General features: G+C 35.6%; 1 protein-coding gene across 6 annotated transcripts in view; it reads left to right on the top strand.

Annotated features, from left to right (window-relative positions):
* Kdm6a (lysine demethylase 6A) overlaps nt 1–14671 on the top strand; it is a 122133-nt gene that overhangs the window by 28287 nt on the left and 79175 nt on the right. For all 6 annotated transcript variants that reach the window (XM_055598259.1, XM_055598261.1, XM_055598260.1 and 3 more), the window contains exon 3: nt 7187–7295. In XM_055598259.1, coding sequence (XP_055454234.1) covers nt 7187–7295 — 109 coding nt within the window. The remainder of the gene's footprint in view (nt 1–7186; nt 7296–14671) is intronic.

The raw sequence follows: 14671 nt of genomic DNA, 5'->3' as shown, positions 1-14671 counted from the left end.
TTTGCTTTCCTTTTCTTTAAGCAAATACCTATGAGTACAATGATGAGGTTACATATAGTAGACTGTCCAAACTACTTTCATAGTGGGTGCATTTCTACTAGCAGTGTATGAGTGTTCCAATACTTTCATATTCCTGTCAGTGTTTGGAATGGTTACTCTTCTTAATTTTAAACGCTTTAAAATATAAATAATAGTATGCCTTCTTCATGCTGTTTTAAGTTTGCATTTCTCTAATGATAAGTGCTTTTAATTTACCTACCCATCTTTGATTAGTAACAGTTAACAGATTTGGTCTATTTTGTTAAAAAAATAAAACCTTTTGAGACAGTGTCTCACTTTGTAGCCTTGTCTATATAGACCTGGTAGGCCTCAAACTCATAGAGATCTGCCTTTCTCTGCTTCCCTCCAAAACTGGGTTTTTCCATTGTTTTGAGAACTCTTTTTATGGTCTGTGTATAAGCATTGTGCCAGGTTCATGTTTTCAAAATTTTTTTCTTCAGATCGCAATGCTTTCCTTTTAATGGTTTCTGAAGAGTAGAAAAAAAATGTAGTTTTTATAAAGTTTAATATATCATTTTGTTCTTTCAAATGTCATGCTTTAATTTAGTCTTCAACAGTATTAGTTTCTATTTTGATTTCCCTTTTCATGTTAAAAGCTTGTGTGTGTATACACATGCATGCACATGTGTCATACACAGCAACACTATGGAACTAAGAGAATAACTTATGAGAGTCCTTTTTTTTTTTTCCTTTAAATATGTGTGTCCTGGAGATCAAACTTAAGCTGTCAGACTTAGTGGCAGTGTTTTTACCCACAGAGCCATTTTGCCAGTACTATGTTCAAATTTCTGTTTTTATAAGTTTGAAATTTCATTTATAAGCTTAAAGCAGATTAAAAGTACCTTTTCACAAGTGAAATAGGCAGTGGAATTCTCAACCTAAACACAGGGCTTTACTATATGTCTTAGGTCTCCTATTGTTGTGACAAAACACTGAGGAGGACAGGATTTATTTCATTTTGCAGTTTATAGTCCATCATCCAGGGAAGTGAGAACAGGAACTTAAGGCTGGAACCTGGAGGCAGGAACTGATTCTGAGGCCACAAGTAGTGCTGCTTACTGCCTTGCTCCTCATGGCCTGCTCAGCCTGCTTTCTTATACCACCCAGGACTACCTGCCTAGGGGTGGCATCACCCTCGGTGACCTAGACGTATCAGTCATCAATAAAGAAAATGTCCCAAAGGCCACTGTGGGAGGGGGACAGAATTTTCTCAATTGAAAGTCCCTGTTCTGTATGGGGTTAGTCTGCTGCTATTATTTTGCTCCTCTGGGTCTGCTTGCTGTCTTGCTGTCTTGCTGCAGACACTCAGGTACCCCAAAATGACATTTGTAACCTTGTCTAAGAAATCATTACTGATTGGCTGAAAAAAAGGGCTACACCTGCGAAGGGCAGAAATGAGAGGTAGAACTAAGGTTTTTGGGCTTTGGGGGACAGAAGGATCATGGGGAGAGACAGGTAGAAGGTAGGAAGGAGAGCCGAGATGGGTTAGCGTGGAGAGAAGCATGCGGCCAGATCGGGGTGGATGGAGAAAAACAACCCAGATGAGAAGACTAAGCAAGTATTTATGGAATTATGGATGGGAAGTAACCCCAGATAGAAATTATTAAAGCACTGGTCATGGGATGGGACCTGGGAAGTAAATAGGTAGCTTTGGTGTTAATATCTGCTCAGCCCCAGGTAAAATAAGGCTGTTCTAAAATCCATCAGATGTCTGTGTCTTTATTGATTTGAAAGCACATTAGATAACACTGGCATGATAATTATAGGTTTTAATAATAAATATTAATAGATCAATATTTATATTATCTGCAACACTTTTCTCTGATATTTTATTCATTCATTGAATCCTGAGTTATCTTCTGAAAATGGTTCATTCATTTTAATTCAAGATGTACTTTGAAGGAGTGCAGCTTACCATTTTGCATCTTAAAACAGTATGGAATTAAGCTAGTTATTGTTGTAAAAGAATATTATTGTTTTCCCACAAAGAATACACATACACAAAGCGTGGTAAAGCAATTTCATTTTGTAGAAAGGTGTATCAGTGTCTAAGCTGGGCTAGCAAGAACACCAAGTAGGAAATTCAATAAGTTTTTATCCTAATACAGGAGTAGTGTGCCTTTCCTCAACTCATTACCTGTTGTCTTCACAGCCTTTTGTGTTTAGCTAGCTATGTTTTGTTTTGTTTTTTGTTTTTTTCCAAGACTAGGTTTCTTTGGGTAGCTCTGGCTGTCCTAGAACTTTCCTTTGTAGACCAAGCTGACCTTGAACTCAGAGACTCTGGAATTAAGGTGTGCGCCACCTCTCAAAGAGCCTCTGAGGCCTCTAATAAGGAATTAATTATTGCATCTGTCTTAGTTAAAGTTTTATTGCTATGAAGAAAGAGTTATCACCGTCATTGCAAGTACTATACGGGTTACCCCGAGAAGCCAAAACTGAGAATATTTTTAAATTTCTAAATTAAAGTCCATTAGAATCTCCTGATGTACTGATAGGAGCATCCATCCATGTGTTTTTCTTCCTCCTTGTTTTGCTGTTGGCTGCCAAGGCTGGTCTCTGAGGTGATGATCCTGAGATCTCCTTTTAGGCACTTTGGTAACTGTTGGAGTGACTAGAATAAGTGTTAGGTCCCTTCCAGATGCCTTCTAGATAGGGAGAAAAACTAAATTTAACCATCATTTTTAAGTTTGAGGTTAAAGCAATGGTGATAGGTCTCTCTTGGCTGTAGGTTGGTGTTCTAGTGAACCAGTGTCTGAATTATATCTAGGTGTCATTTAAAAAAAAATATCAAAAAAGAAAAAAAAAAAAAGAAGATGACTCAGTGATTAAGAACACTTGCTGGGGGCTGGAGAGATGGCTCAGAGGTTAAGAGCATTGTCTGCTCTTCCAAAGGTTCTGAGTTCAATTCCCAGCAACCACATGGTGGATCATAGGCATCTATAATGAATGAGATTAGATGTCCTCTTCTGTTCTGCAGGCATACATGCAGACAGAACACTGTATACATAATAAATAAATAAATCTTTAAAAAAAAGAAAAAGAACACTTGCTGCTCTTCTAGAAGACATGGGTTTAATTTCCAACACTCAAACCTCATAACCAGTTAAAACTCCAGTTACAGGGGATTCAATGCCCAGCTCTGGCCTCTATGGGCCGCAGGCACATACATACATATACATAGAAAATAAAATAATAAAATTTAAAAAAATAGTGCTGAAATAAGCAAGTTTCCCCAGCCTGTTTTTTAAGGCAGATCTCATGTAGTTAGGGCTGGTTTCAAACTCTTATATAGTTGAGAATTAATTTAAAATTGTGCCCCTCCTGCTTCCTTTGGAGTGCTGGAACCATAGACAGGAAAGTATAGAGAAGTAAACAAACTAGTGCTTCTATATGGGCCAGCTATAGACATACATGTATAATTTCTAGAGTTTGTATTATTAACATTTGTTTTACATTCTAGTCATTTATTCACAAATTATATATAGGCATAGTATGTATAGGAAAGATTTTACTTGTGCACCTGCAAAGTTATAAATACAGTGCACCTTTGTGTGTGTGTGTGTGTGTGTATGTGTCTGTATTTGTGTTAAATGAACTTACAACATTTGGGGTGATGTATCTCTGTTCTCCCAAAGCCATAGACTATTGAGCAAAAGCACAGTGCCAGGCATAGGATACCCCCCTTTGCATTGTTGTTCAGGGTAGTCCAAGAAACCCCCAAATGATAGAGGTTATTGCTTTGGCTATTGGTTGCCTTCCAGACATGGCTGAAGACACCATGCACTTCAGGCATAGGACCTGGAGGAATTGTGTTAAAATGGAATTGGAAATCTTCCTGAGAACTAGTTCTCAGTACTGGAAGATGCTGTGTAATATGTCAAAGGAGAAAAGTAATCAATAGTACAACCTACTTGTAAAGTCTACAAACCATAATAATGACCAGATACTCGGAAAGGTGCAATAGTGTCACTTAGAATCTGCAGGCAACCAACAGTTGTCTTAATTGGAATTACAGTCTACTCATTAGGAAGAAAATCATGCCCACTACTGTAAATCTTGCCCACCTACCTTTCTGCTGGTGAGACCAAAGACCCTAGAGGAGAACCTGCTACTGCCATTTCCCTAAGCTAGTAATAATTTCTAACTGAATTCTAAATACTTATACCCATAGATGAGTTTAGTATTCACACATTATCAAAGAGGCTTCCTTTTACAGCAGATATATCTACAACATGATTCCATTAAATATCCATTAAATATCAAGGAAGAGAGGAGGCAGAAAACTTGTGAGGGCAGAAGACCTGACCTGGGTGGGTATCTGCTACAAAATAGTGTCTTCTGACAGGGAAGTTGCACCTACGGAATCTCAACAAAATGGTAGCCTAAATAAGACCTGAAAAAAGAAAACAATTGACATGCCAACATGAGTAGGGAATCTCACAAGGCCCTAGATAAATCTCACCCCTAGATGTCGAGCTACAGGCAATTATCAACTACTGTGAAAAGGAGGGTTGATATATTTGAAGAACAAGCCCTTGGTAAGTGATCCATTCTGAAGTGGTCAACCCTAAGCACACATGCATATGAGTAGTACTAAATGAACTCAGCCCTTTTATAAATTGTGTGTGTGTAAATAGTAATAGACAGTGACTTTCAGGAGTAGTAGGGAAATGGAGGGGGAAATTATATAAATTCAATACAGTGCATATAGTATATGAAGCTCAAATAAAATATAAAAAATATGAATATAAACATACCCCTTCTTTAAAATGGGAGCATTAGTATGCTGCCTGGACTGATTCTGAACCCCTGGACTTGAAGTCTTCCTCATCTTTTTAAGTAGCTCAGATAAAAGGAACATAGTACTATTCCTAGTTTCAAAATTATCCTTTCAACAGGAAATATTTTTGCTGGGTAGACATGTAAGTGACCTTTCTTCTAAATTTAAACAATTTTATGTCTTCATATTGTTACTAACCTTAAAAAAAATAATTTGTGTCCTCCATCATCATTATCCAGCATATGGAATGGGTAAAGGAGAAGGAATGGTTGTGTACATGTGTGCATGACGGTGATCAGAAGAAAAAATTCTGGTTGATTATCTCCTTCCATAGGGGAATGGGAAATGGGTTATTTGTGAATATAGAAGACAAATTGTAAAGTAAGCATTTTCCCTCCTGGTAACTATTTTGCCAGTCCAAACCCATTGATTTGAAAATATTATAAACAGTACTGTTTTTCTATATGAGTATTGTAAACTATATTTTTTTATCATTCTTTAAAAATTATACTACCATTGGACTGAATCTAATATCAGAATTACAAAAGTCAAATTAATTTTAGTTTCTGTATAGTCAATAACCGAGTTTTTTGCTTGTTTTGAGACAGGGTTTCTCTGAGTAGCCCTGGCTCCTCCTGGACTCAGGCTTTGTAGACCTGGCTGGCCTCAAACTCACAGAGTTCGCGTCTCTGCTTCCGACATGTTTGGAATAAAGGCGTGTGTCCACCACCATCCAGCTTAACTGAGTTCAATTAACATGAAATAAATTATATTTTTATACTCAAACAGTCTTGTCAGATAAGAGTTGTGTAAAGAGATTCTTGAAATTTTGTGCCTTTAAATTATAGTAATTCCTGAGACTTCACTATAGAATTCAGACCCATTTAATTATAGAGAGGTAGATTGATTAGCAATTCTCAGTGCTTGTTAATTGGTATATACACATTTAGCTGGCACAGTATAATAGGAACTGAGGACAATTCCTTTGCATCTCTTAAGCTGTAAGTATAGTAGGATCAGCCTGGATTTACCTTGTTTGGGATAGGTTTTACAGACTTGTTGACAGGTAAATTTTGTTGGAAAAGTAAATTTTAGTACATACATTTTGAAACTGTGCTCTATGTCATAAGGAAAAATGAAGACTTTCAAGTAGGCATTATAGAAAATTTTTATGAAAATAGTGAAACAATATTTTTAACAATTGCGGAAATTCTTTGAGCTTCTTTCTTTGTATGTGACAATCCTGAGATTTGAGAAATCACTTTTTTCTTTATGACTCTAGGATGCCTTATAACAACAACACTGTGGACTATTGAAGGAAAATTTAACATCAAAAATGCTGTAGGAGTTAGAGCTTTGTTGTTATTGAGAAAGGAAGAGACAAGTGTATTCTGTGCCAAGTACTGTTTCCCTTCTCTCCTTATGTCTTTTTTTTTTTTTTTTTTATTGTCTTTGTGTGTGTACATACTTATGTGTGAGGGAACATATGCAAGTGTGGAGGTCAGAGGATGGTCTGTCTTTGATGCATGGATTCTGTAGATCTTAACTCAGGTTGCCAGGCTTATGTGGCAAGCACATAGTGAGCCATCTCAGGGGTCCAATTTTAATACCTTAATCGTTTGGTCAGTTTTCTTAAAAGTTAAGGTGGGAGAGGATAAGTAAGATATCCAGGATCTGTAGTATATGACAATTGGAATATGTCATTGAACTCTGTCCTGTCGTTTGTTTTCTTTAGCATTTAAAGGAATTAATAGCTTTTGTTTTGTTCTCTGAAAAAGGAAATCTGAGAGTATATAAATATTTTGGAAGTTTAAGGTAGAGTTAGAATTAGGATTTTTTTAGAATTAGAATTAGAATAAAAGGCAAAAGGTATTTTAAGTCCTGTATAGATTTTCGCAAGAAGGGAACTGTTGAGTATAAATGGTAGCTGTTCTTACAATGGAGAGTGTATGAATTCTCACATAATTAAATTAAATTCTCCATGCTTATAGGAAAGATGGATGATATTTGATTTGAGAATAGTCTTGTTTGTATCAACAGATTACAGTAATAGTTTAGATTTGTAATTTATGAGCAGAATTGGCCAAATGCTCCTTTATTTGAATTGTTAAATATTGTTGAAATTTGGAGATGGGAAAGACATTTATGCCCTAATCAGTGGGACCTTTGGTAAATACTTTCAGAAGCTATTCCTTTTAAATAATGATGCCCTGATTGTATTAATATATAAGAAAAATATTGATTTCCTGGGTATTGATTTAATGGAGGATGTATACATTATTTTAGGAAGAAAATGCATTTTTAAGATTTTTAGCTATGTCTTAAACATTTGTGTTTTATTTCTAGGCTGTCCGCTGCTATGAATCTCTGATCTTAAAAGCTGAAGGAAAAGTGGAATCTGATTTCTTTTGTCAATTAGGTCACTTCAACCTATTATTGGAAGACTATCCAAAAGGTAATTTGTTTTCTTCTTGATTTCGTTGATTTAAGTAATTATAATTACACCATTTGAAGGGCACTGCCATTTTTACTTATAAGAAGCTATAAGCTCATGAACCAAACAGTAGATAGAAATGGGGAAATGTCATGTGGCTTCAGGTCAGTCATCAATAAAATAAGCTCAGTAAAACTGATACCCCTCACCTACAAAACTTACATTGCATTGTATTTTTGTTTTGCTCCATGAAAATCCCTGTCCTTTAAATGCTGTATCTTAATGATTAAAATTTAGTTCAGTGGTAGTGCTTGCTTAGCAATTTCAAGGCCACAGCAAGGGGTAGACTGAGAAGAAAAGCTATTCTAGGACATACATACAGCAGCTTTATTTGTAATAGCCAGAATCTGGAAACAACCCAGATGTCCCTCAACTGAGGAATGGATACAAAAATTGTGGTACATTTACACACTGGAATACTATTCAGCTATTAAAAACAAGTAAATCATGAAATTTGCAGGCAAATGGTGGGAAGTAGAAAAGATCATCCTGAGTGAGGTATCTCAGAATCAGAAAGACACACATGGTATATCCTCGCTTATAAGTGGATATTAGACATATAATATAGGAGAAACATACTAAAATCTATACACCTAAAGAAGCTAAGAAAGAAGGAGGACTCTGGGTAAGATGATTAATCCTCATTCAGAATTGCTCCATTATTTATAATTGCAGATAATATAAACATCCCCAGGTTTTTGTCTTCTAGTATATAACAGGCAGAAAAGTAGTAGATGATTGCTCAGTGATTTAGGATTGTTATGTGATCCTGGGGTAGTATTGAGTAAAATAGCTTTTTTTCAACAGGATGACAGACATCAATAAGAACACTTAAAATGTTCCTTTATATTTATTTATTGAACTTATTAATGTGTGTGGGTACATGCATGTGCTGTGTAAGTGAGAAAAACATTTGGAGTCAGTTCTCTTTGTTTTGTTCTTGAGGGTATCAGGAACTGAGTTCAGGTTGTCAGGTTTATGGACAAGTGAGTTATTTCACTGGCGTTTTAGCATCACTTTTTGCTGGTAACTTATTTAAAGGGAACTTTTACACTAAAAGTATATAGAATTTTATGAAATCTTTTTTTTTTTTGTTTGTTTGCTTGTTTGTTTTGCTACACCTTCAAAACACATTAGTTTGACAACACATGAACAGGGGCCTAGACTTGAAATTCCCTCAGGGCTCTGTGTCATGTAGATACTTTAGTTATCACTAAACCATGTATCTTTTAACTTTTACTTTTTCAATAAATTTTCTTTTTTTATTTCATGTACGTCAGTGTTTTAATTGCATATATGTCATTTGAGGGTGTTGGATTCCCTGAAACAGAAGGTACATACAGTTGTGAGCTGCCATGTGGGTCCTGGGAATTGAACCTGGGACCTCTGGAAGAGGAGTCAGTGCTCTTAACAGCTGAGCCATTTCTCCAGCCCTTATTTCTTATTTTAAGTGTCCCAATTAATTAATTAGTTCATTTATTTGTGTGTTTTGAAAATACATATGTGTATGGACATGCTATGGCATGGGTATGGAGGTCAAAGTACAACTTGTAGTTTTTTCCATCTACCATGTGGGTCCTGGAGTTGATCTTAGGCTGTTAAACCTGTCAGCAAGTATGCTTCTTTACCTGCTGAGCTATTTTGCTAGCCCTTAACTTTTTAAACTGGATTCTTCAATGAATTTAGCTACATTTTAGATTCATAAAATGTTCAGTTAGGAACTGGAGAGATAGATAGCTCCACATTTAAGAACATATATTGCTTTTCAGGGGATGAAAGTTTGTGTCCCAGCACCCATATTAGATGACTCACAACCACCTGTAATTCTAGCTCTGGTTCCCGGAGGTTCGAATACCTTTGGCTTCTGAGGAGCACATAACTGTGTGTATGCATGCACTCATGCTTATAGCTACACCACTTGGCAGGCAGATGCAGGAGGATTGATGTTAGTTTGAGGCTAGTGTAGTGACTCCCTGACCAGACTGGGCTGCAGAGTTGAGATTTGGTCTTGCAGTACAAATAAGTAAACAAACAAAAAGTTGGTCTGTGGCGATAACAAAGAATCAAGGTGCATTTGAAAATTTTCTGTTTTGGAAGGTGGGATGTGAGCATGTATCTACAGACTGTTGACAAAGTAGCTGGTGGGAGTAATAAGTGAGATGGGAGAAGAGTAAGGTATCTAAAGATTTAAGTCACTGTAAAAAATGTACTGTAAATACCCACCTACCACTGTATAAAGTAGATTAGTTGGCTGTTGCTAGTAGATAGTAGCTTATATTTTAATAGGAAGAGGAAGAAAATGGGTATATCATTATATTTCAAGCTAGTAGCTTCTATAGTTTCTAATGATTAATGAATTTTTTGAATTCTTCTTGGGAGTTTGAGGGCTGCTTTCTCCTTATAAATAAATTTGTCTTAAAATATAAGCTAGGACTGGAGAGATGGCTCAGTGGTTAAGAGAACTGGCTGCTATTGCTGAGGACCTGACTTCTGTTCTTATGGCACATGGCAGCAAACAGCAGCCTGTTTCAGGGAATCTAACCTTTTTTTTTTTTTTGACCTTTGTGGTACATATACATGCACTTAGGCATATAAACACTTAACAATAGTAACAACAATAAAAAAACGAACTCACTACTTATCACAGTAAGCTGTAGAACCTATTTTATGAACATTTTGAGCTATGGTTTCACTGTAGTTATCATTCTGACATCACCTACTTCCTGTTTTCCATGAACTCCTAAAATTTTTTTTGATCAGTAAATGGTATGCTATTGTTATTGTACTGTTGATTAAAAGTGCGTGCGTGCGTGTGTGTATATATGTATGTTTGTATATACATATATATGTAATTTCACATAAATTTTATGTTGAATGAAAAATAGCTTTGTACAACATTATCTTAATCTTTTTGGTTGGTAATATTTACAAAATGTTTTAAAAAGTAATTCTGTCATTTGATTTGGTAAATTTCTTTCTAGGAATTTATCCTAAAAACAGTAATGGATTGTAACAAAGTTGAGGCCTATTGATATTCATTAGATTCCATGGAAGGGAATGTAGCCTTTATTTAGTAAGGAATTGATTTAGGATCAATTTATTTAGGATTTAATTTAGGATTTATTTAGGATTACCACCTATGGAATCTGGAGAATAAAACTAATATTGTATTGAGGGAGAAGTACAGCCTTGAACAATTATTATGAAGGCTGAAATTATAAGCTAAGAGACTTGGAAGGCAATTTCAGAAAACTACAATTCAATTAGAGTACAGTAATCATTCCTGATGGTAGTATGAGAACATTAAACTGTAAACTAATTCACTTTTCATGTTGAAGTGGAAGTTTTTCCAAGTCTTTGAAAAATTTTAACCAATGATAGAGTTTTCCCTTTTACTTCTTCATTCAAACAATTCACCCCTTTCCCTCCTTACTCCCTCTACTCTCTCACCCTTTATGTGTAATATTGTGTCAGAGTAGTTTTGGAATGTTTTAGTTCATAGACAATTAGAAATGGCTAAAACAGGTTGTATAGCAAGATTTAGTACTTTGTAGGTCTAAAGTCAGCTTTGCCTGAGCTTGCTTTCTTTGGTTAAATGACAATATTCTATTGTGAAATATTTCTAGTGGAAGAACAAACAGTCTATTTTCTAATAATTGATAGTAAATTTGGCTAGCAAAAATTTTGATGTATTTGTTACAGTCATTCTGAAACAGATTTGGAACATAAGGATATTAAAATGAAAGGATTTCTATATTCCCTATTCTACCTAGTGACAGTGAACTAAGAACTTATTTTTAATAGATGAGGATCTCATTGATTTATGTGGATTAAGAAACAAAAAAATTTACTAGGATCTTAAAATAAGATGCTAAACCTAATGGAGGAAGAGTGTAATTACTGAGAAAGTATGTAGTTGAATAGGAAGATAGAGGGTAGAAATTTATAACTCTCCAATTTAGAGTATCAGCTCTGTGACTTTGAATTTGAGGTTTCATATTTATGTATTAATTTAACAATATTGTTTTTAGATGCCATGTTTCTTCCAACCAGTAATAACAGTGTACTGTTTTTGTACTTTTTAAAAACTCCTGTTTATATTTCTTTTACCTGTTTCTCTGTTCTATCCCAATCCTTTCCAACACCCCAACACCAAATAGGAGAGAGAAGGGGTTAGTGGGAGAGGAGGTGCAGTTAGTTCTCTTAGCTGCTTCCTGCTAGTTAGGGTCTTCGGGTTCCTTGGAACCAGACCAGTCCTCATTTCAGGAGATCTCTTAACTTTTTGTTTCACAATAGCAACCAGGAACAGCAAGGGGAAGCAGGGACAGCGTTCTTTCTCGGGGCCTCCTTACTCTCTGGGCTGTGACATTTATTTTCACTCCAAAGTACTCAGATCTAAACTATCTTCAGCTCTCAAAGAGCTCCTCTCAGAGACGGCATAAGCCAAATAGTGTGCTGCTGTGAACAGCTATCTTGAATCAATCACACATCCCACACCTCGGACCAAAACAAAAACATCTTTATATCCACAACAATGTGCTTCTTGAAACTCAGTGTCGTTTAATTTGGATGGTATTATGATTTCTTCAATAATTCTTAATTCTAAAAGTGAATTATACATAGTCAAGAGAAGGGTGTTCTTAGTTAGGTTATGGAAAACATTCACCCCAGGTTTGTCTTAAGTGGCATCATTAAAATAGCAGTCTTTGTGTTTTGTATCCTAACTGTACAAAATTGTCATAGGCTCAAATGTCTGTTGAATACGATAATTTTGGACACATGTCAAAGACTTTATTCTACCTTGTATAGTTGAAATACTCACATAGTTAGATATTCACACAATTAGAAAGTTAATAGATGAGTTGTGTCACAGTTTCAAGTTAAGAGAGATCTAACTACTTTCCATTTGGTTCTTCTGTTATCTTCTGTGTGCCTGGGAAATAGCTCCTCTTGTGTTGGGATTTTATGACATATATTTCCTTGATCATATTCAGCAGTAGGAAGAAAACCTTTCCCATGATTTTCATCTATAAGCCTGTGGTGGTTGGACCAAAGTTCATGGGCCTATTTCTAGACTAATATTATTACCAAGATTGCCAGTAGCAACACTGTTAAATCAGTGATGAAAGTTTGGGGATGTACTATAAACAGATATCTGAAATGTCAGTTATACCATTCACTGTAGAAATGTTTTCTGTTCTAATTAGTTTGATAATTTAATTTACTTTCCTCTTAATAGTTTATTGACTAGCTACACACCGATATATGTAGAACTAGGAAATGGGATAACCTTAAATCTGTTTCTGTGACACTGGAAAACATAATTCATAGTTTAATTTTTAGCAATATGCTTGTTGGTGTAATTTATTTTTGATAAAAGAAAGACTAATATTATTCACATGAAAGTTACTTGTTAAGGTATTTGATAATATGTTTTGATTCACTTTCCCCTAATTGTTCTAAGAATTAAACCCAAGCTTTGTGCATGCTAGTAAGTATGTACCACTGAGCTGTACACCTTCATCTCAGTACTAAGTTTAAGAACTTGAGTTTTTTTCTATGTGTCTTTTATAATTTGGCAGCACTACATAGAAAGTTTCAAAAATGTTAATTTCCATTATGGATTTAAATTTTATTTAGCCTCATAGACATAAGAGGATATCTATCATCTATCTATCTATCTATCTATCTATCTATCTATCTATCTATCTATCTATCTATCTATGCAGTTTATTGAATATTAGAAATGACATGTAGTTGCTACATAGGTTAAAAGGTGGTACAATACTGGGTGCAGCCTATGTTTTCTTCAAATATTATCCTTCAATTTTTCCCCATGAGTGTGCCCTATGTCTGAAATTTCAGTGTGTCCCTGGTTTTCTTGTTTCATTTTTTAGAGTCACTAATAAAATTATTTCTCAAAGTATATTGTTAAGTTTGGAAAACTTGAGCTAAAAGGCAAATCTCATGACACAGAGTCTGAGGAAAGAGGATTGGGAGTTTGAGGCTTGTCTGAGTTATAGAATGAGGCCCTATACACAAACTACCTGAGACGAAACACAAATACATTTATATACAGAAAGTACCGTTTGTTCACAATATAGTAGTTGGTTCTTAGCAGAAGTTAAACTAGAAATTCTAAGTCATGGTCTAGCTTCAGTTACTGAGGAGTTAGAGTGCCCTTTTTCTTTAGGTATACAGGAATTTGCCTGCATGTATGTCTATGCACCACATACATGAGGCCAGAAGGCAGTGGCGGGTCCCTTTGAAGTGTAGTTATAGACCCATGTTTGGAATTGAAGCTAGGACCTTTGGAAGAGTATCTGTTCAGAGCCATCTCCAGCCCCCACAAGAACCCTTTTGGAGGAAGAGAGTAAGGTAGTTATTTGTTAATCCTGACAAGCCTAGTACCCATAGGACATTGGGCAAGACTAACAGCCAGGTACTAGAAACTCTTGGAATATAAGGAGCAGGTAGATGATTTTAAAAAGTAGATCAGAACAGAGTACTTAATACTTGTCTCTGTGTATGAGTACTGCTTTCTATCCATTTTGTAGCCTGTAGAGATGAGACAAAGAAGTTCATCAGATTGTACACAATTAGGAAAAATATGGCCCTATATGAGAATCTGGGGTCGAGGTTTATGTAAGTCTTCAGTTCTCAGACCGAGAAAGGAGTTACAAAGGACAGCAGAATCTAAGGATAGGCCTCAATTCCTGGATTCTGTTTATACTTACTATCCTGGGATTTCACATTATCTTGGGTGTTCTCTTGGGTGTTTCATCTATATCTTCTGGTTTTCAGTGAATTATATCCTCTTTTTATTATGCACTGTACTTCTAGAGGAACATATTTGCTGGTATTTTCTTCAAGAAAGGTTCTGCTCTTATCAGATTTCTGTGTGGACTCCCCTTGACTCCCTAGTCCTTGGGATCTTTTTCAGAAGAATTCAGAGAAGACATTGAGTATAATATAGAATATGTAGTTTATTTTTCTCAAGGGATGGGAGTGGACAGTGCCCAAAGGGACCTTAGGAATAAAGTGCATTGTCACTGAGGAGGAGAGTCTAATGTCCAGAGACCATTGTTCTGCCTACATTTAGGTAGAGTTTATTACTTTCAAAGTTAGGAACAGAGGGATTTTTTTTTTTTTTTTTTGTCCTGATGATTAACAGAATTAGTATAAATGTGCATGACCTCAAGTAAAGGAGATAGACAAAGGCAAAGGTATCAGTCAAGCTTTTTATCCTGCATTGGTTAACTTGTGGGTCCAAGTGAGAAATCAATGCTTATCATCAAAGGCAGCTTCTTAGTTACCAAGTATAATGTTTCTTAAAA

Source organism: Psammomys obesus, unplaced genomic scaffold, assembly GCF_907164565.1.
Source record: "Psammomys obesus unplaced genomic scaffold, mPsaObe1.curated_primary_1811, whole genome shotgun sequence".
NCBI classification, from domain to species: Eukaryota; Metazoa; Chordata; class Mammalia; order Rodentia; family Muridae; genus Psammomys; species Psammomys obesus.
This window is presented reverse-complemented; position numbering and strand designations above follow the sequence as displayed.